The sequence below is a fragment of the Lagopus leucura genome, unplaced genomic scaffold, assembly GCF_019238085.1.
Source record: "Lagopus leucura isolate 7727_CA_CO unplaced genomic scaffold, USGS_WTPT01 Super-Scaffold_73, whole genome shotgun sequence".
NCBI classification, from domain to species: Eukaryota; Metazoa; Chordata; class Aves; order Galliformes; family Phasianidae; genus Lagopus; species Lagopus leucura.
The window spans coordinates 74,819,351-74,841,807 of NW_024962252.1; the positions used below are offsets into that span (position 1 = coordinate 74,819,351).

The 22,457-nt window shown below is 38.1% G+C and overlaps 1 protein-coding gene across 5 annotated transcripts in view; it reads left to right on the plus strand.

Annotated features, from left to right (window-relative positions):
- Positions 1–22,457, plus strand: part of DAAM2 (dishevelled associated activator of morphogenesis 2) — a 164,085-nt gene that overhangs the window by 67,982 nt on the left and 73,646 nt on the right. For all 5 annotated transcript variants that reach the window (XM_042877893.1, XM_042877888.1, XM_042877900.1 and 2 more), the window contains one exon: positions 5,855–5,944. In XM_042877893.1, coding sequence (XP_042733827.1) covers positions 5,855–5,944 — 90 coding nt within the window. The remainder of the gene's footprint in view (positions 1–5,854; positions 5,945–22,457) is intronic.

Sequence of the window (22,457 nt, forward strand, 5' to 3'; positions counted from 1 at the left end):
AAAGGAACATTAACTCAAGTGAATCACAGAATTGGGTGGCTTTTCAAGATAGGGAGCAGTGCAATGTTTAACTGTCTACATTGTTTTTTTCTGCAGCTTTGCACTTGCAGGGTTTTTGTGCAGTCCTCTGAAACTCCTGGTGCTGATCCCAGGACAGATAACTGCTGCTTTCATTTGGTGTGGGTAGACATAAGTTTCCTTCTTTGATAACATTGGAGAGATTAACTTTTCTGTGGTGCTTGGCCAATTTGTGCCATCTGTGAGTTTGGCTCCTGTGGTGCTTGTTGATGCTGGGACCGGGCTATCCTTTTGCTTGAGTGCTCATCTGTTGAAGAGTGAAGCAGTCTGTTACAGTCACAGTCAGAATAAACAACTGTATGAACAGAAGTGGTGAATCCTATATGTGAATGTATTACATCTCATGATTGCATCCAATTATATATAGTAATGATAGATTTCATGTAAAAGTTATTACCTCTGTGCATGATAAAAGGTTTACATTCTTTAACAATTTTTTAGTAGTTGCCTGAATTTTTAGTAGGAAGAAAACAAAACAAAAAAACAAACAAAAAAAAGGAACAAAAAGGAAAGAAGAAAACTTCTTGTATATCATAACATTCTCCCAATAATAAAAGAAGCCATTAAGTGTGAATCTCAGGCTGAGACGTATGCTCAGAGAAAGCAACCAAAGGGAGAATGTTTTTTCATGAACATCATAAGCAAGAGACCTAAAGACAAAAACTAAAAATGTAACTCAACTGTCCATAGTTGAAATTATAAGAACTTGATGGAACAAGACAAGTATCCAAGTAAACATGAGAAAATAAAATCTCATCTCTTTCCTGGCAAAACGTGGGATATGTCCGTACTAATAAAATTACTGACTACAGTGAACAAAGCATATCATGTCACAATTCTTTGCCACATCTTTCTGGAGATGCTATGCATAATTCATTGAACATTTGTGATTTTAATGAGTTTTGGTAGATTTTGAGATTATAGTAAATTACAGCTGGGTTTCAATTTCACAGAAATTTCTAATAGCTTGAAAAAAGGTTTTACTTGAAACCAAATGGGTCCTAAGAATTTACGTTTCTTCTGGAAAGAGAATTTCAAGTATATTTAAACAACAACAAAAATCAATCCTTATTATTTTGTTGTTGTTGTTGTTGTTTACTTAAATTACTATTTACTGGAGCAGCTGTTTGTCCTTAGTCACTGTGAAACTCCCTGAGTTTATAAGGATTTCTTGGTAGCCTGTGGAATTGGGCCAAGCAGAATGAGAAAACTGAGGAAATCTCCCATCTCTCTTAAAATATTCCTGGAGAACCAATTTTATGCTCTGAGTCTTCATCATTCTGACTTGCAGTGAAGATGCCCTGGGCCCTCAAAGACTCTATGTAGTCACCATCTTGACCTTTCTGTCCTACTTCTTCTGTGGCTCCAACATTGGTGTGTTGAAAATGGCAAGTCTCACTGGTCTCTCATTATTTTACTAAGTTTGCCTTTCAACCTAGTTCAGTTTTTCCCTATTTAAATCCCATGATTTCTCTGGACCATACAAGTCTTCATGCAAAGCCTGGTGAACTACACTGATGAAGGATCAGCTGTTTCTTAACTCTGTCCCTCCTTTCCATAGAAGGCTGAATGGCAGAGATGGAAAGTACATCTCAATACAGAGTCTTAGTAGGCATTAAAGGTTTTCTGGAAGGGCCACTGTTTATATTCCCAGAATATTCCTTCCTTGTATTAATTTAATTTCACATCTATTAAAAAAAGAAACACTGCCCAGTCTAGGTAAGAAATGCCTTTCTTTTCAGCTCTTCTGGGGCTTTGGGTGATATCATTCTCAAGCTGATGGCTAGAAGCATCAAATCCAGCTTTCACACTTGGATGAATGCTCCCAAAAACAAGGGACATAATGTGGTTTTAAATCCCACAAAATACTGCTTTATGTTTCCTGCTCATTCTTCGTTCTTTCTCTGTCTCTTATTTCCTTGGTTTGTAGCCATTTTGAATGGAGGCCATCTTCCCTTTTGTCCCAAAAACTAGGCTGGAAATATCAGAACCTCAAATCCAGCTCCAGTACATACTGCATGTTTCATCATTGAAATTTAATCTGTCAGTAAAAAATGCCCACATGAAAGAGAAATTAACTCACTGTGTCCCTCTCTCAGTAAATAAAATAATATAGAAAGTTGACAAAGGAAAGAAATGTAAGAAGTATTAACTGGAGCTACTTTACATTGCCCTCGGGATAACCTGGCTTATGTCTTTTTAATCTGCTTTATGGGAACACTTGCAACTTCGAGTGCTTTTTAGAACCATAGTGTGAGATCCATTGTGCAGGGTCATGCTGCATGCATGCATGAATGGCTGCAACCAAGCCCTCCATGTAAGGCATGGCAGATTTATTATGTTTCTATTGGGAAAATGGGCACAGGTGATAGAGGATGGCATTTGTACCTCTTTAACCTCTCTTGCTCTTCATGCGTGCTTCGTGTGCTTTCAGTCACACCATACCGCTTTCCTCAACCTGGGTCCAACACCAGTCTTGATGACTGCATTCAGAGTCTGTAGCTGTTCTACTTTCCTGCCAACCTTTGCAGTTCCTTTCTACTTCAGTAGCTACTTGCTGTCACTAAACCAAGTCTAGCATCTGAAGTTCTACATTTTGACAGATCTGCCTCTGTTGTCAGTATCACCTATACGTGAAGTAAATTGCCTTTCCGAAATTTATTCCACTCTTTCTGTAATGGTTGCTTTGGTGGGAAACGGGAATAGGTTTCTTTATGCATTGTCTGTTAGGTTCCCAAGTCAGAATAGGAAAGCCTGACGCAAGATCTTCTTTCTTAGCAAGATGCAGCTGTTGCTTTTGCAGTCATCTCCTGCTTTTGAAGGGGCCTGGGGTTTGGAAAGGAAGGAGAATTTTGAGGGTTCCAGAGGAAAGTTTCATGTCTTTGATGTTTTACAGAGTTTTGTGGTTCTTCATAGAGTAAGATTTGATTAACGATGCAGTCATGTAGGATGTCAGTACAGTGGGGCATGTAGGCCTTTTCAATTCTTCTCACAACGTTCTTCCATGAAGCAGCATGCACGCTGAAGAGAATGCTTTACTTCGGGAAATGCTGTTGATGAGCCCAGCTGCTGCTTTGTGTTACGGAGAAGGTGTCTCTTTCCCTGCTTCTGTTTGTTACCTGACCACCTGACTGTGGAGTTAGACCCTAACATTTGCCTCCTTGTGGAGACAAACACTGTCTGTTTCACAAAGAAAAGCAGTCCATTCTTCTGAGCCTTCTGTGCTGTTTTGCAGTCAGGTTTGTTTCTATCTGCATCTGAACACATTATGCCATATAACTTAGAGCAGTTTTCTTATTGCTGTGCTACCATACATCATGTGATGATTTCTAACACACTCTTCTAGCTTACTCTACCCTCTTGAATCACGATGAAACAGGATGCAGATGCAATTTATTCCCACTGGATCTTTTCTTGCTACAAAATAACCTTTCTAGCCTCCTGTCCTGAGAAGAATGTTTTCAAGATTGAATAGAAGTCACCTATACTACCCTACTGAAAGCAGAATGTTCTTTATGTCCCTGATGCTGCCAATAGGAATGTCCAGAAGCTAAGTGTCAGCATTCTGCCATCCAAGTGGTTCTACGTTCTAGTCAGTATGAGTGCTTTTTTGATGATATGGTCGTCCTGTACAATATTGGTTGGTATAATCACTTTCGAGGACGAAAGTCTAGCAGGTGGTCTGGCGGACAGAACTGCTTTGAGAACCAAGCAGAATCAGTTAACCTCTCAGCTTTCTTGTCCAGTGAATTCAACTTTATTATTATTATTTTTAAATTAGTTTTAAAATAAAAAAAAAAAAAAAAAAAAGCGAAAAAAAAAAAAAAAAAAGGTGGCTAAGATCATTAAGCAGTTCAATAAAATACCGTAATTTTTCTAAGAATTTAGCTGAGGTCAGCCAGCTTTTTTCAGATGTCTGTTCTGGCCCCTTTGGTGGTTCTTCCAAACCTTCCATTTCTGATTCCCTGTCTGCTCCTCCCTTCCCTCCCACATGCTTGACCTCCAACAGCATTCCTTTGCTTGTCTTAAGACCTTACATGTCGTTTCACTCTCCCACTCTCCCCAAGAATGTGATCCTGGCCTGAGCTTTCTAATTGTGTGTAGCAAGGATAAAACTCCTTGCCTCGCTTGGCTGCCCCCTTGTTTGGAAACTCAACCTAAACATTTCCACATGGCTTACACTTTTCTTGCACAGTTAAAATTTTTCTTTACTCTTTTCCTTTAAACTTTCTCTTGTTTAAAAAAAAAAAAAAAGAAAAGAAAAAAGAAAAAAAAGAAGAGAGAAAGAACTCCAGCTTCTTCTACCTTGGGCTGCTGGCACTGATCTCACCTTGTTACTGTTTGCATTTCTTTTGTACCTTCTTGCAGCTAAAATCTCTATGGGCTTTTAAATCTGTCAGCAGCTGCTACCAGGCTCAGTGTGCAGTTTAGCTCACTGTTTTCACAAGTTTTCCCAGCCCTGAAAGCTTTCCAAATGAACCATTGTTGGTCTGAGTTAAAGAGGTATTGTCTGTGCTTGGGTTAGGTTAGCATGTGTGCCAGAACCTGTGTGTGTGATGTTCTTAGTGCTGCAAAGTCATCTAGATATTGAACCCTTGGATGTTTCCTTCTCCAAATGCTTTCAAATAGAATCATAAAATCGTTTGAGCTGGAAGAGACTTTTAAAGGTTATCTGATCCATCTCCCCTGCAATAGATAAGAAATAGGAAACCCTACCAAAACTGATTTATTGAAACCTCACTGGAAGTTTGTATTTCTGTTGCTGTAACTCTAGTTTACATATCTTTGTCTGTCTCAGCTCATGCAGGCTCCTTGCAGTGAAGACTATTCCTATTTGTTTAATTCCCATCAGCACCTGAGACTGCCAGCTGTGACCAGAGCTTTATTCTGGTCAGTGCTGAGTGAACAGAGAACAAGTAGCTCTCTCTGCTTTAATGATTTAGAGAGACATGAATAGGAAGATAGACTGACGTTGTCTACCTTTTACAGAAGAGATGGACAAGTAGTCTTCCACTGAATTAATTTGTTTTAAAGACTGAAATTGCTTGTTGTTTAACCTGATGTGAAGTTATGTGGAGTAGAATTCTCTCATTCTAAACAGCTGATTGTCCTTTGCTGGGGCCTCTGTGCTCCAGTGGACAAGTATAATGGTACTGAAACCTTTTTAGCCTGTAGGTTGTCGGTGACATTACTGCAACTAAACCACTGTCTTTTGACCTTTGTTTAGAAGATACAGGGATTTCACTATTCTCATTCTAAATCACTGGCAGCCCATGAAAGAAACAAAAGCTATTTATTTATTTTTTTCGTTAGTCTCTGTCCAGATATAGAACAAAGTTTAATGTATCTGAAATCTGTTGATGTTTTTAACTGGAAGACCAAGCTGACAATGCATGCTGGAAGAAAAGCGTACTGAATTTTTTGCCTTTCTCTAACTATTGCAAGGAGCACCACTATTATGTAAGCCAGTGCTTTGAGTTCGTAATTTCATCCTTTTCATGTGATCTTTTTCATCCCATACCAATCGTAAGTAATGGCAGCCTGACCCTGCAGTTGTCCGGACTGCTCTATTTCCAAGTTGTGTCTTGACAGGGGAAACATGGAATAGTGAGGCAAAAAATATGAAACCAATGGTCTTTGGGAGGCACTAAGTCCTCTGCATTTTGATGAAGGTTAGGTAATGAACCCAATCCAGATTCCTCTTAATATAGTAGAAATTACCAATGCAGCCACTGACTGTGTGTTTTTTTCTGTTTTTCTTTTTTGTGATCTCCAGGATGAATTGGATCTTACAGACAAGAACAGAGAGGCTATGTTTGCACTCCCTCCAGAGAAGAAATGGCAGATATACTGCAGCAAAAAGAAGGTATTACTACTGTCCTGATCAAAATAGCTCATGTATAAATTGTATGTGCATGTAAATCATTACTGATGCATATCCAGATGTGAAATCCATGTTTATCCACTGTTTTCTCAAGAGCATGATTAAGCAATTTAAGGATTTTTATTGACATGCATGTACTTCTTGTGAGAATGTTGCACCACATTCATGTGTGATTTTTGAAGAATATGTCAATAAGTAGAAATCTTATGCTTCCCCTTACTGAACATTTTACATGTTTCTTAGCAGAAATAAATGTTGTAGTGGAAAAACTATAAGGAATTTTTAAAAACTTCCGTAGAATGCTCAGAACAGATGCTCAGAGTACAATTATTACTGAGGTATTTCAGGATGGAATAAAATACATGAAGAGTATTATAATAATATCTTAAAACCTGACTGCAAATACTTCCAGAGCTAATAGGAGATAGTGTGTTGCATTATAAAGTGAAGGGTACTTGCTCCTGTCAGTGTTTATCCAGTCAAGGTTTTCAGCTTTGGACAAATCAGTGAGAAGGCCAGAAGACTGGGAGCTGATACTTGAGTATCTTGGAAATGATTTTTCTAGTGACATGTGCGATTAAAGTTGTTATTACTGTTGTGAAACTTGTACAAGGCAATTCATGCAGGAGTGATTTGGTGGAAATTTTTTGATGCTGTAGGAAAGAAACAGGTAGTTGGATAGAAAGATGGTGGATTCATAGACTTTATTAATATGCAAGTGAGGCTGTGAGAGCACTGGTCTTTATACGTAGGTCTGCATAGCAGAAGCTGGAGGGGGAGGTTTAGACTTCCATACTGAAGAAGGCAGATTGAAACCTTGATGATGATCCTTTTGCAATTATTGTTTGCTGACACTCACATGCTTGTTTTGTGAGTCATTGAAAAATTTTGCTATCTGAGAATACTAGCCTGACTTCTTTTCTCAGGCATTAAATTAAAAATAAATTAAAAAAAAAAAAAAAAATTCAGCTTTCCTACCATGTAATTAAATAGAATCCCCAATCAGGTGAGTATGTTGTATGTTTCTTGCTTTTGGTTGAGATGCATCACAGAGGGAGGTCAATAGCACCAAATTATTTGTAGTGCCTCTGAACTAGCAATAATTAGAAAGTGTATAAAAGTAGCCTAGGTTCAGTTGTGCTTGGTGCTCTTCATTCTTCTTCCTGCTATTGCATTGAGGTTGAGTGTGGAGGGAAGGTGAAGGCTGTTGTGATCCATGTCTGCTTTACATTTTTGCTGGCAGGCTCAGCTGGCTTTTTCAGCTCTGATGGGAGAGGATCTATTTGTAGCTGTCTTAAAGAACCACACATTCCACCTCTAGGACCAGTCAGCCTTGGCAGGAAGATTCAGGCTTTAATGTATTTAATATGTTGGTTGGATTCAGTACATTACACTTTTTTTTCTTTTCTTTTTTTTTTTCCCCTTAAAGTAGTGGATTTGATATAAGAATCCCGAAGACCTCCGTAGTTAAAGGAGCTGCATACTGGAAAATCTTTATAATGCATTTATAGTGAAACCTCAGTTAGCTGAACTCCAGCTATCCAAAATGATGTGCTAACTGGAACAGTATACTGTTGCCAGATGTCTATTCATTACATTGCAGATACTTTCAATTACTTGAAACCTTAACTGTCCAATGTTATTCATTGTTTCCCCTCACAGTCAGTCAAATGATCCCTGCTGACACATCTCTCCAGCCTACTACCTAATCCACCTATCATTACTGTTCTACAGTGACAGAAAAGTGTGCTGCAGGCTTCCCTGAAGAGGAAAGCTGTCTTTTCCCTGAAGAATTTGTAATCTAATTTTGGCCACAAAGAGCCTGATACCTCACTAGACAGAGCTCCATTAGCTATCCAGAGAGCTCTGTCTTGTTGATGCCAAGTTCTCTGCTTTCTGGGAAGTGAGGGCTCTGTGTCCACTCTGAGGAAAAGCTTAGTAAGGGGGCAAGAGCAAATGTTATGTATTAGAAGGTCAAAAAGTACAAGTTTAGGGGATTGTTCACGTTCATTTATCTCAGATGTCTTTTCAAGTGTAAAAATAATGGAAGGTCAGAGCTTCTTGATCTGCTCCAAAAATGCAATATTACTGTCTGTATTAAGTAAAAAATGTCACCTGCAAGAATGAAGAGCACTCATCATTGTAGACACATTGCACTTTTATCATGGGAGCTAAACTTCAGTTATTATCTTTCATGGCACTTGTTGCTGGAAGGACTTCCATATTGTGTCAGAATTCTCATTCCTTCTGTTTTCAAATCTTTCTGAAGTAATACAGAGAGATGCTTGTCTGTGTACTTAGTTGTATGCTGGGGACAAAGTTTGCCTATCAGAGTTTCCTGATGCTCAAGGGAGTCTCAGTTCTGGATGGAAATTTTGTCATCCATTTCCAACCTCTGCCATAGATGAAGCTGTCCAGATCCCCATCCAGCCTGGCCTTGAATGTCTTCAGGGATGGGGCATCCTCAGTTTTTCTGGGCAGCCTGTGCCAGTACTTCGTCACCCTCTGAGTAAAGAATTTTCTTCTGATGTCTAATCTAAATCTATCTTTTAGCTTAAAGCCATTCCCCCTGTCCTGTCACTATCAGGCAGTGTAAAAAGTTGGTCTCCCTACTGTTTAAGAACTCCCCTTAAGTACTGGAAGGCCACAGTGAGGTCTCCGTGAAGCTCCTCTTTTTCAGGCTGAACAAGCCAAATTCCCTCAGCCATTCCTCATGAGAGAGGTGCTCCAGCCCTCTGATCGTCTTCATGATCATTCAGTTGACCTGCTCCAACAGCTACTCAAATGACATCACTCAAACTCAAGTAGTGAAGCAATAAGTGACATGCTGCAGCTTTCTGGAAAGAGGTATCTATAGCATCTTAAAAAGAGTGCACACATATAGGCGTCTGGATGAGGAGCTATGAGATTGGGTTTAGTAGCTTGTGGAAGCAATGGTAGTGGGAGGACAGTGGGACTAGATGATCTTATAAGTCCTTTCCAACCTTGTGACTCTATGATTCCATAGTCCTCATGTTGGTTAGACTTTTTATCAGAAGCAGATCTAGGGAAAGGCGTCACTAGAACAGTCAAATGGCCTTAAAATAATTCCAATGAAAATGTATCTGACGCATATGCTATACCAGCCAATATGCAGAAAAGATTTCTTAATGAATTCATGACCTGCAATTATTCTTTTTTTATTATTTGTCAGTCACATTTTTCTCCTAACTGATGAATAAGAAAACTAGCAAACTGAATGTGAGAAGTCAGAAACTTGTTTTTAAGCTCTTTGATCTAAATTGCTGTATAATTTCAGAGAACTTGTCATTACTGTGTTTTTATATAAATGCATTTCTGTCTATCTGAAAAAAGAATAGTGAAGTAGTAAATCTAGGGAAACATTATGGCAGCATTCTGACCATGTCATTTTCTCATGCTTCTTTCCTGTAGTGTATATACATACCTTGGCTGCACATCATATATTCCTTTTTTTTTTTTTTTCCTTTTTTTTTTCCTTCCAAGAAACAATCTCAAGCATTTTTTTGTTTAATCAGTATTCATTCTTTTACAATACTTTAGAAGATGGATAAGTTTGACATTCTTGTAGGAATGGATTTTGTGGTATGTCTGTACACAAGAAAGCTTAATGCGTGGGGCAGGAAAGATGGAGTGGAAGGTACTTTTGTGCCATGACACCAGCACAATTAGGCTGTATTCTAGGTGAGGGGTGTCCCAGATGTCCTTCTAAAAAGCACTTAACTCTTCCACCAAGAAGCAACAGATATCACTGCAACACCTGATATTCAGTTCCCTTTTCCTGCTGTGAAGCCTTCATCTAGCTGTACATCAGGTTCCAAAATACCCTTAGGAATCCTAGCTTTAGTCAAACTTTTAACAGCTCCTCTGAAGGCTTTTTAAAATTTTTGCATTTCCATTTCACAAACTTCCAATTTGGTCCCATGCCTACTGTCTTAACATTAATTAGGATAATGTCTACATGGCAGAGCTTTTTCTTAGAGTTTTTCTGAGCTTTACCCTGGTGGTTTGCATTTTGTCAGCAAAATGTCACCATATAAAGAGTACAGCTTGATATCGTGTAGCTTGATATAATACAAGATACTTCTTTTCTCTACTCCATGTCCAGGCATGCATGCAGAGCACTGAACAGAATCCCCAGTTCAACACTAGCCTGTAACACTAATTGAAAGCTAGCTACAGTTCCAGATTCTAGAGAATATATTTCACCCTGAAACTTGAATACATCTTCCTATTAAAATTAAAAATATAAAAATGGACCCATGTATGTAATATCAATTCTTATACCACATACATCTGCATATATCTGTACATATATCTGTAATGCAAACCTGCTGGAGGAATCTAAGCTACTTTTGCAGCTTTTGATATAATGACCTTAGTTTAGGGGGATGAAGAAAAAGAAATATGCAGATATAAAAGCTAGAGTCCTTGCTTTTGGGAGAAACACTCAGTTGAACGCAAGGTCCTCAATCTACTGCTTGTTCTTGGGTTGTTGTACTCTTTGTTTTTATACTGTATAGTTTCAACTTGGCTAACATGGGGAAACAGTTATTTCTCAGCTAGATGTGAGCTGCTTGGACTTTTCTTCCAGATCCCTGAGGTATTTTGTATGCATTTAAATTTCATGAAGGCTCTAAGTCAGGAGACGGCATTGCATCTGTTGTGTTAAGATAGGAAGGAGCTCTTCAATTCTTGCAAAAGGAAAGAGAATTTGAAGAAATACAAATTCTTTATAATACATGGAGATGTTCAGAGAAAGACAGATATTTCCTAAAGAAGAGAGAAAATGAATCTTCATCTGGTCTCATTTAGTGATGTGATATACCAGATGAAGATCACACCATTGTGTTGTCTGAGTATGAATTTTTGGTTTTGTATTGTCTGATCCAAGCTATGAAAGCCCTTCTGGGGTTCATCCTTTCTGTATAAAGAGTGCCAAGCACGTGGTTGTCTCATACTAAATGAAGTGGGTGGTTTGAAGTTGTATTGTTTTCAATTCTATCTTCTTGCACTATTTTTTTTCCTCTTTGAAATACTTCTTGTGTCTGTTATTGATTTGGAATATTAAACTGTTATGGTTATGGATTTATAGCTGTAAGGAGCATTTAATATGTCCCTTATAAATTCCCATCTTTAGAGCTGTTATTCCACATGCTGTATTTGGGAGTAGCAGACAATGAACACACAAGATGATTTTCTGCAATATTTGAGAAGCCAATTGTAAGGAATCTGTTTGACAAAGCTTGGATGTGACTTCATGAGGGTTTTTCTCACATCTTTGCATGAAATGTCTGTGGGAGAGGGATGCGGCAACTCTCTCTTCCTCTGGAAAGCAGAATAACACATCACACACAACAGGCTAAAAACAGGAGCAACTGATACGCAGCAGGAGACTGAAGAGGCTGTACAGGACTTGGAGAGCCAAGTGAAAGTGCATTGCTAGCAAAATGATGAGGCTATCTTACGCATGAAGGGCAAAGCCTGATACATACATTGGAACTTGACAGTTGGAATTAATCTGAAGTTTTCCATGCATCAGATAACTGCTTCTGTAACTACTGATGCTTCAGAAGTTCATGGCAAGCATTCAGCTTTTCAGTCAACATTTTGATTTAACTTGGTATTAAAACATTGACAAATGTTGACAAAGACCCAAATAACTTGATCTAGCTTTAAAATTAGCCCTACTTTGTGCTGGTCTCTTCTGCCTGAGGTCCCTTGCATCCTAAATTGTTCCATGATTTTGTGAACTGACCATAAACCAAACTAAGAAAGCAGCTGTATGACAACAGTAAGCAACCTACTGCCTTCTGTCTTACTGTGATGAGATGCATTCCTTGAAATAGGAATTTTTAGCAGAAGTTTAGCAGAAGTTATGTGGTCCATTCTCATTGCCTGGGATCCATAGTTGCTTTAGGTCTGAATGATTGCCTGACTTCTTTAACTCAGGAAACTGCTTTCAGTTAGCCTGAAAGTTAGCTCAGAGTAAATTTCTTAACACTGGTAACTTGCAGTGGGAGGATGTTGTCCTTTGCAAAACATGGCATTCTTTCAGTCGGATGTCTGGAAAATGCCAGCAATTGTGGAGTTAACTTGCTTTTTTCCCACCAGCATCTGTTCCTTCTCCTCTTTAGCAGAATGACTTCATGCTCAGATGTTTGGGATGATCTGTTAGCTTGATACTGACATCGGGTGATTCTGGTATTTTTAGTATAGGTATGGAAGATATTCACAAGACTTCAGAAATTACTTTGTTATAAGTGCAAGTAGTCATTAGAATAGTAAATTCCAAAACTCTGCCCTATGACAAACACAAAACATAACAGGAATCGAGAAAATGCAGTCAATGTCACTAATACAGGAACTACAGAACTTGTGATTAGTGAAGCTTTTCATTCTGATAGAGCTATTTGATTGATAGGTCTTTTTAATGTGCATTGTAGGCTGAAACAGTCTCTCAGGCTTGGACAACAAGGTTATAAAAGTATAAAATAAAGATTAAAACAGTACACATTTCCTTCTACATCATTTAATGCAGAGATACCTGAGGACAAAATTTGACCTTTTTCTTAGGTTTATCATTACATTTCTGTAATTATGTTTTGATTTTTTTCCCTTCATTGTTATTTTCCCACCTATAAGTATCCCAGGAGGTCATTTTGAGAAACAGTACAGTAGGCATAATAATGTCAGACACTTCTCTTAAGCGTATGGTTTTAGCCCAGATTTACTTTACTAGCCAACTAAAGCATGAAAAAGCAGATTAAAAAAAAGCATGAGTAAAGCAGATTAAAGGATGAATTTGATGTTGAGGAAAAAATGATTATACAATTCAGCTGGTATACCTTCATTACAATTTGGAATCCTGATATCTGAAAGGCCACAATGTAGCAGACGTAAGAGGAGAGAGAGTTTTTCCAACCAGTTTTTACTTGGTTCATGCTTTCCACGCTGCAGTGCTAACAGTTGCAGACTCATTTATTTATCCTAGTATGAGAAGCTATTAGGGTTCAGGGCCTTGAAATTATATATTTATTTACATATAATCAGAAAGACTTCTCTTTCCCACCCCCCCATGGGAACAGCATGGAATATTTCATGGAATATTTTTAGTTTCTTCCTCCTTCTGCCTCTCTCTACAACAGTAGAAGTTAGTTGGTGCTAAGAAAATGCCTTTGCAGCTCTTTGGTTAAGAGTACTGGAGACATAAACTCCATAGAGATTTTATGTTATTTGCTATAGATATTCAGAGCATATAAAATTTGAGTGTCCATCTTTCAGTTTCTGCATTTTTTTAATGTGAACTGTTAGTTCTCCAGTTGAAGTTAGTGCTCAGAAATCTGACCAAAAATACTCTGAATTTATACAGTGGTATATTGTCATCATAATACCTAGTGTTGTGTTTTGTGTTACATGTGTCCCATTCTGTGGGAATGGGAAGAGATCAGTGGGAGCAGATTTGACCCTACCATGGAAAAACAACAACAAAAACAGTTAAAAGAAAAAACAAGAACAACAACAAAAACCCTCAAAACATTTATCCAGCTGTTTTTCTGCTAAGATGATATAATTCACTGTACTTAAAAATGAAACAGTAATGAACAGTCTCATTTTGCTGTCTGGGGAAGCACTTGTAATGCCAATTGTGCTTTAGGTGCTACCACTGGATTCAGTTCAGTCTTTGTGCTTTCTTGAAAGTTGTGGGTCTCTAGATTCCTGAGTATGAGTCAGTCCTGCAGATATAATACTTACGAAGTTCAGTGCGGACCTACACCTGGAGAGGAATAACCACAAGCATCAGTACTTTTCCTCTGCATTCTATGTTTCACCAAAGGCCCACCAACCTTTCAAAAGCCAGCAAATACTGAGCAAGGAGGGTTCCTGAATTTCCTGTCATTTCAGTGACAGGTTTCTGAACAGATGCAGCGAAGAATTGTTCGCAGTATCTACCAAAAGCCACATTTCCATTGCAGACACATATGATAGTTTCAGCTTTGCACCTGACTCAAGGTGAAAAGTATATAATCGTCCCTGATATTCAGTCACTTGCTGAAAGATATCTGTCATCCCAAAGATTTTACAAATATAACAGTTGAGAAAAATTAAGGCTGGGAGAAAATATAGTTTTACCCAAGTTTATGAAAAGGAGAAAGAGAGACCAATTAACTGAATAATATACTCAGATATTGGATTAGCAACCTAAAATCCATTTGCCTCTCTATTCTCACAATCCAACACTGTCATCATTTATAGAAGAGGCCCTAGAGCAGAAATGAACTGGAGTAAGAAGTGCTGACAGTGGAAGTAGAGATAGTGGTCGTATTGTCCACATTGCTCGCACTGTTAGGACAGTGAAGAAAAAAAACCTTGTAGAGTTTGGCATTAGATAACTGTGTGTGTGCTTCTAGAGGGATTTATCCTAGCTATGCTGTCTCTAGGTAGGTATGTTCTGAGTATTTCTTTGTGAATTTGAGCAGGGCTAGTGACCTTTCATTCCCATCATCAAGTGACAGACAGGGTGCCTACTTTGAATGGAAGGTATCTTTTCATTTTATTTAGAAAAGATTCTAAGTAATTACTTGCTGGAGAAAAACAGTCATACTAAAAGATGCAGAGTCGTACTAAAAGATTCAGTGCAGCACATGACAAGTAGGAGGTTCAGTTACAAGTTGGGCTCCATCTGGGGCTTCTCACTGTTGCCAAAAGAGTGCTAGAGGAGAAAAGGAAGTGAAGAAGAAAAAAGGAAGTTCTTCCTTACTGTCCAATACCAGCAGCATTGGAATCCAGTTGAAAACAGTGCTGTTGGAAAAGGAACAAGTTAAGCTAAAAGCAGGAAGTGAGTTGTGAAAGACAAATGCCCATTTCTGTATTCAATGCATGCTTACTATAAAGGTGGAATAGTGAGTTGAACAAGGTCAATTCTATAAGAAAAATGAATTCACAATACTTTTACATAGCATAGAGCCAAAAGAGCAGAGCTTCAATCTTGATAAAACAGAAATGTGTGTCCCAGTGATGCTACTTAGGAGCTGTTGGGATAGCAGCAGGTTGTTGGCTCCATCAGCCACAGGAATCACTGCGGAATCTGGACCTTGACCTTAAGCTTACTCCAGATTTACAGGGACAGAGCTGTTCAGGAGGATCAGGAGGACAATGTCAGTCCCCAGCCACATGTCTGGAGAGCAGACATTGTCCATGAGAAACATCTTTTTGTAAAGACCTTTTGTGTAGAATGAACATGAATTGACTTCCTGACTGGTAGAGTCCTTCACAGTAGACATTTCCCTTCACTTCCAAAAGAAGATGGAATTAGACAAGGGAAGGTTATTGTCTAAGAACTCCTACATTTCATTTGCAGATAATTCATTGATTGCTTTATTTTGCAACACAGTATTTAAATTATACCCTTATCTGCTGCAAAATACCAGTTGTCTGGGTCTTGTGGAAAGTAGAGCAATAACAGATTTTAAACATGGAGTTCATGGTTTCAGGAAAAAATGATTGTGGGCAGCAGCACAGTCAGAAGAATATATCCAACAGATATATAAAACAACTTCCATGAGAAACGTGAAACTTTGACCAGAGGAAGAATGTGAATTACTGATAGATTTTAGTAATTCAGTGTGATATCAGCTGTATATCTAAGTAGATCTGTAAATATGGGGGCAAGCTGTCCTCTTGGTCACTTTACTGTACCCTGTAAATAGGTGTCTAATAACGAGATCCACATCCTTCAGAAGGGCTGTATGTGTTTGCACAGGGCCAAGCACTCTTGTGTTATCTATAAATAACAAGAGGATTCTGATGCAGTCAGCCCTGGCAGCAAGCTTATGCCTGTCTGCATTGATGATATGAAGCCAAAGGAGGAGAGAATTGAACATAAGAATATTCTTAAAATGTACTGTGCAACTTCACTATAATTTAAAGTTCTTTGAAATGAGATTCCCTCCAGCAACCTACTGAAAGTCCTGTGCCAAACATGGCTATTGTAAAACTTAATTTTATTTTAAATAGTACACTTATACAGTTTATTTAATCAATGGTTCTGATCTTTCTTGTTTTCTGGAAAAAAAAAAAAACAACAAAAAAAACCCCCTTATCTTCAGCTCAGTGCATTACACTAGCATCCTTTCTCTATGCTTTCCCCCTTTTCCAGTCCATTTTCAGCAATAAATTACATATATGCATGTGTATGTATTCAAATGATCTGGAAAGTTTTCTGGAATATAAAAAATAAAAGCATGATTTTCATCTCTATTAGACTTGTACCTATTAGAAGTAATTAATTTGAAGTGGTTGTTCTGAGTAGTAGGTAAGGTTGGAAATGGCATGTTGTGTTGTGCAGCATACAAACTGTAGAGCTGCTGCATTTGTGACTGGGAAGCAAAAAGGGTGATGAATGGCATGAGCAATTCAAAACAGAGATTCAGCTTCATTTAAACTTTTTCAGCCTGTGGTAGGGCAAACCATTTTTCACAGATGATTGATAATTTTATTGTTTTAATTATTAAAGACTAGTGAATGCACATGACGTTGAAGCTTCTTTCAGTATTAGGAAAGATTCTTAAGAAGGAATCTTCCTTATTCAAAAACTGTATCCCTTTTTCACTTTTATACTTTTATATTCTGTTGTATCTTGTGGCAGTGAATTCCACAGTTGTCTGGCAGCAAAAGGCATGTAAATAATAATATGAAGCCTTTGATTCTTTCTTTTGAAATGAGTACTCAGTAACCAGCACCAGGGGTCATTATCAGGCCAGTCAAGTTGCTGGCAGCAGGGCAAAGATCAGTCTAAATAACAAAAATAAAACAAAAACAGAAATAACCCTACAGTTTGCTAGGCAGAATATTCCAGTGTCATAATCCAGTGAACTGTAAGCATGCATGACTATACCTGGCCTATAAGAGGCAATCAGAATGCTCAGTTGCTTGCTCCAGCTAGTAATTGTTGAGCATTCCCTTTTAATAAGTTACATAGTGGACTGCATTTGGGGCAGAAGGATTATTATCCGCACATCAATAGCTTAATTCCAGGGAGAGAAGTAATGTTTGTTTTTCTCACTCTGGATAAATTGTGCTTAAAGTGCTTGGGTACAGATCCTTCCCCCAGAGCCTGAGAATATTTGTGTAAATGCTAAGCCATGGCGTCTGAGAAATGGAGCAGTGACCACATCTGTCTATTGAATGGCTCAGTCCTACAGTCTGCCCTGTTTCAAAATTACCGTCTCTTGGGACGTGGCTGGCTTTCTGGAGGCGTAAACTGTCTGAAAAGCTTGGATGTATTTTAGCTCCACTCCTGAATTAGTATTTCCTCTCACAGCAGATCAAACACGTTTTGTGTCTTTTAATGAAAGTGCTTCTTATTTATGGAACTTTGGCTGCTCTGAACTGAGACAGATGTTAATGGATGAACAGTGTGTTAATGAACAGGTAAATGTTTCTTTGAAAGCTGTACCTCTCCTTAAAGAGAGCTTCAAGAAAAGGCAGTAAGTCAGTCATGGAAAAATGGGAGAATGGTGATTTGGATGAGAGTGCAGGACGTACAACTTGAGTGTCGATTGATTCTTGGCTCTGCTATAGATTTCCTGTGTGACTGCAAACTCTGTAATTGTCTGCATCCCATTTTCCCCATTTCTGCTGATCTCAATGAAAGGGAGGCTGAAAAACCTAATGCATGAAGTTCTGTCAGGACCTTTGATAGTGTGGAGTGCAAGGTGTTACTGAATTGTATTGTATTCAGCATTAATAGCAGATGTTGCAATAAGTTGAGTCATTTCAAAAAGCATCTGAAGGGAATGGAGTTGCACATTTGGGAAATAAAATACAAGTGATAGTCATTCTCTATCCCCAAAACAATAAGAAACCCATTGTTGTTTGTAGCGACCAGAAAATGCATGCAAGGTTCATGTACTTCACTTTGAAACAGGAACAACATGAATGTGAGTCTAAATCATGGACATCTCAGATGAACATTCTACAAGATAATCCATTATTTTGTAAAGTGTGGAATGGCTTCCTCCTGAAGTAGAGAATTATTCCTCGACTTTTATCTCAATTGATGGGTGTCGCATTAAAATTTAAAGTTTCTGTGAACAGATGGGTTTTCTTCTCTTTTCTCCTTCAAAAAAATTTCTTCACAATCCCCATTCCCATTGTTGTTTTTTTTTTAATAGGATGTAAAACAAAAACAAAAATAAAAACAAAGCCTAGCTACAGGGACTTATGCGTTACGTCAGGTATCATATTTCACTTTTTTTTGAAAGTTGTTAATTTCTTATACTAACTTAAGCCCCATAACTTAAGTTTTCTGAATTGAATGTGATGATGCTGATCCTTTGGGCTTGATGACCTTTGTAGGTCTCTGTTGCACTGCCTCCTTCGCAGTTGCCAACAACAGGTCCCGTCCAACTACTCTGTTCTGTTCTGTACTATTCCATTCCACCCTATTCTTTTCACCATATAAAATAACCCATTTTACAATTCTGTAAGGTACCAGGATGATGCATACTGAGGGGAAGAACAGCATTAACCTTAATGTGGATTCTGTAGGCAAATTCAATTCTTTGTGACCCAAGTATAAATTTGAGCACAGTCTGGACATCATACAATGAACAAGCCAGAGCAGGAATTTATATTAAAGTAGCCTCATTTCACATCCTTCATCTGTGTTTGCACACTGTTTTCATTGATGTAGAGGAACTCAATGAATAGTATTTTGGTTCCTTGCCAAAAGAACGTTTTAAACCTTTTTAACAACCTCAGGTATGTGGTTTTTTCCCATTCTGGTCTGAACAGTGTGAAGCAGTAAGGTCAGCTGCCTGCAGTTCTGAAAAGACAGTTTTGAGGAAAAAGTCCTTCTTTCCAGTGAATGGATATCATCCCCACAGTTATCATATGACATCCATAACGTGGTGTAATTCTTGATGCATCTGTTCAAGGAAGAAATATTATTTCAGTTCTATGTTAGAAAGCTTCATGAGTCATCAGCCCTGGCAATTTATCACAGCAGTGCATGTGCAGGTAGAAACAAACTCTATATAATGTTTGGACACCAGAGATGCTAAGCAGCCACTGGTCCCATGAATCTGAGATCAGTCAACGTTGCATAAAAACTTGGAAACAAGAGAACTCTGGACTCACTGTCAAATCAGTGCCTGTTCCTAACTCTGGAGTGATTTCCTGATGGAGTTTGAACTGTCATTTCACTGTGTCTCTTCCTCATTCTGAATCTACAGGAAGGAAGATTTGTAATGTTGCTAATCTTATGGATTTATGGCTTACAGATGGTCAGATTTCCAGGAAATTCTAGAGAATTGTATGACAGTGTCAGGAGTCTACTTGGTGCAGCGTGAAATACCAATACTTCTTTACTGGAATCTGAAACCAAGTGTTTGCCCCTAAGAAGCTTCAGCATAGACAGTTCTTGTCCAGACCTTCCCTGTATTCTTTATTTAAGGACTCAAATCATCTTGAAAGAAGCTCCCATCATATATACGCAGGCTTCTCTTCTCACTGAATACACAAATATTTGGCATTTCCACATTGTTTCAGTAACTCTAGTGTTTGGTACTTCTTAATTAATTCTGTTATGACTGCTAAAGGACTCTGCTTTCTATAGAACAGAGCTTGTCCAATGGATCCAGTCTCCCACGATTCTCAGAAAGATTTTTAGGATCAGCTTAGATGTGCAGACAATACTTTGTTGTATTCTGTTTCATTTTGATTGGTTCAGATGGTCCAAATACTTGCCCAATTCCATTAAATCCTATTTTGGATGAAGTCATAAGTTCCACTTTCCACCAAGCAATGGAGCCTGTCCAAATTAGTGTCAAAGCCTATATAATACCTTGGCTATATTGCAGGCTCGTATGGTATCAGGATCCTGTTTTCACAGCAGTTACATAGTTGTTACTCCAGTGAAGAATGATATGGCCTCTTATAAAGTCCACAAGCTGACGTCTGTTTTTTAATGCAATGTTTACATTATTCAAGGAGCTAAAAGAAGGCTTTTCTTTAATAGATTCCTTCAGCTGATGTTTTCCCTTACACAGATGGGTTATTGTTTCCAGCTCTTGATGCCTATGCAGCTTTGTATGTTGGGACCTCTTTTCTTCTTTTTCTCTGAGTCTCTTGGAGCAAGGAAAAGGGTTTTGCCATTAGCTTCAGAGTGCTTTGCAATCTCCCCTGAGGTTTGTTTAAGGATCAAAATCCTGAACACATTAAGGGAGGGGAAAAACCCGAACCAATAACAAACAGCAAAAAAACCTCAACAATAAACAGCACCCCCATAAACAAATACACTTTTCCCTTTTTTGCCTTCATATGAATAAATACTAAGCAAACACAAAAACAAAAACAAGAATTGCTTCATATTTTTGATTTGCCTTCCCTTCTCTGAAAGAAAATGTGGTACAACAATTTCTGACCATGGGCAGCATTCATCATAATTTGGGCAGCGAGATGTTTTCTCTTGTGGGTCTGATGTTACAGGTGTAAACTGGTGTCTTTTGTGAAAACATCACCAGGTGACTGCTATAAATAATACTGTGCCACTTTTGACACGTGAACATGAATTAGGCATGATCCAGTCTTGAGGGGACTTGATAAAATTTTACAAGTTTATCCAGAATTTGGGTAACTTTCTGGTGCTTGATAAGAGAAATAGAGTGACAGTTTTAAGGATATAATCACTTTTCTTCTGGTGAAGCAAAGACCACTGACAGACATAAAATTCTGTTCTGAACAAAGAGAGTGTATGTGTGAGGGGGCACTAACATTAGATAGGTTCTTTTCTGTATAGTATCTTGGACCTTATGCTTATGGGCCAAAGCAACTTTAAAAAATGAGGACTGCAAAGAAGATTATCTGATCAAACTTTTTAAAAGCACCAACATACTGCTTCAGCATAGGCTTTAGTTCAGAAAAAAAAAATCCTTACACTTGCTGTGTTCCACTGAAACTTTATTTTATTTTCCCAATTTTAACTAAAACCAAAAACAAAACTAGCCTTGTGGTGCAAACTGTTAGATCAATTTGCAGAGAACAGAGAATGATCAAAAGCAGGATTCACTAAGGACCTTATGTCATTTGGTAAGCTGATCAAATATACTAATATAATTTGAGGGATCAGAGTTTTTTCATCTGTGGTTCTGATTGTGAAGTTTCTAATGGTTTGGGTGCTTGCAGAGAGTTTTTCAGAATTCTGAATTATTGCTTTTGTATATCTCTCCTGATACTCTTCAGGTTGCATGTTTAAACTAGGTAATGAGAGAGATTAGTTGTGGCATTCTAGCTTTTCTATATATTATATATAGATTTTTTTCCTTTCTAAGGAACTTTAGTGAGCAAGTGTTGTAGCTTAGTTTTGTACAAAAATGACGATGGATTCAGGCAATCCTTAATTTGTCTGTGTTTCTTTACTTTGAGCTAAGAATGGAGGCAGAAAGGGGAGAGGGAATATACACATTCCCTGTTCTGAAAATCTTCTTGACACTTGCACACTGCATACAGTTATAGCTGTCATTTATACATCCATAATTCTACATAGAGAAAGAATATAGTGGCTTATCCTGGTTCTCTGCAGAGTGACATGTACTTCACTACACTGGATAAGCTTCCCATCTCTATTGTTCTCTTCGGACATGATAAGATTATCTTCTAAAAATAATGATGTATTAATCTATTGCATATTTTATTTATTTTTCCATTAGCGAAGTTATATTTTTACTTTTCTGTAAGAGTTAATGGTCTGTTTAGTGCAAAATGGCTGTCAGAGTTCTTTCTGCAACTACATATAGTGAAGGGAAATCAGGCACTGAAAGGCAATGTTTCAATACTGTGTGATGTGGCAACTCTAACTGGCCAGTATGAGAGAGTTGCATGTTTCCGTGATGTGTCATTTGGAATGGATTTGGATCCATTACACTGCTGTTGACTATGGTTGGGAATGGGAAGAAGGGGAAAGCAGCAAAAATTCTTGTTCCATTTGAGAAAGGTCATCCCGTTCTTAATTCCACCATTTATTACTGTGAAGCAGTGGAAGCATAGCAACTGTTGTTGTAATTGGTATCTTTGTCACTTTGATAGTCTCCCATATTTTTCATGCAGCAGTAATCTTAAGAAAGAGTTGTGTTCTTTCTACAATGTGTCTGTACTGCAGTTCTTTGCTAGATACAGAAAAAGCTGTTTGATGATTATCCTGAATGGGGATACTCCTTTGGTCTACATGTTGGAAGTCCATGGGAGGGAGGAGGGAGTAAGAACTTACCAGTGTCAGCCTCGATTTTGCTTTCAGATCCAAATATCAAGATTTTTATTTGGATGGAATTTTTGTTCTCTGTGTTGGAAGGTAACCTGATACAAACTTGTCAGATAGAATGGTGTTTTCTCAAAATGGTTTAACAGGGATCATGTAGAGTCATTTCTCATCTCTAAACCAAGCAGTTCTGAAAAGCTCAGGTAGTCTAATAAAACT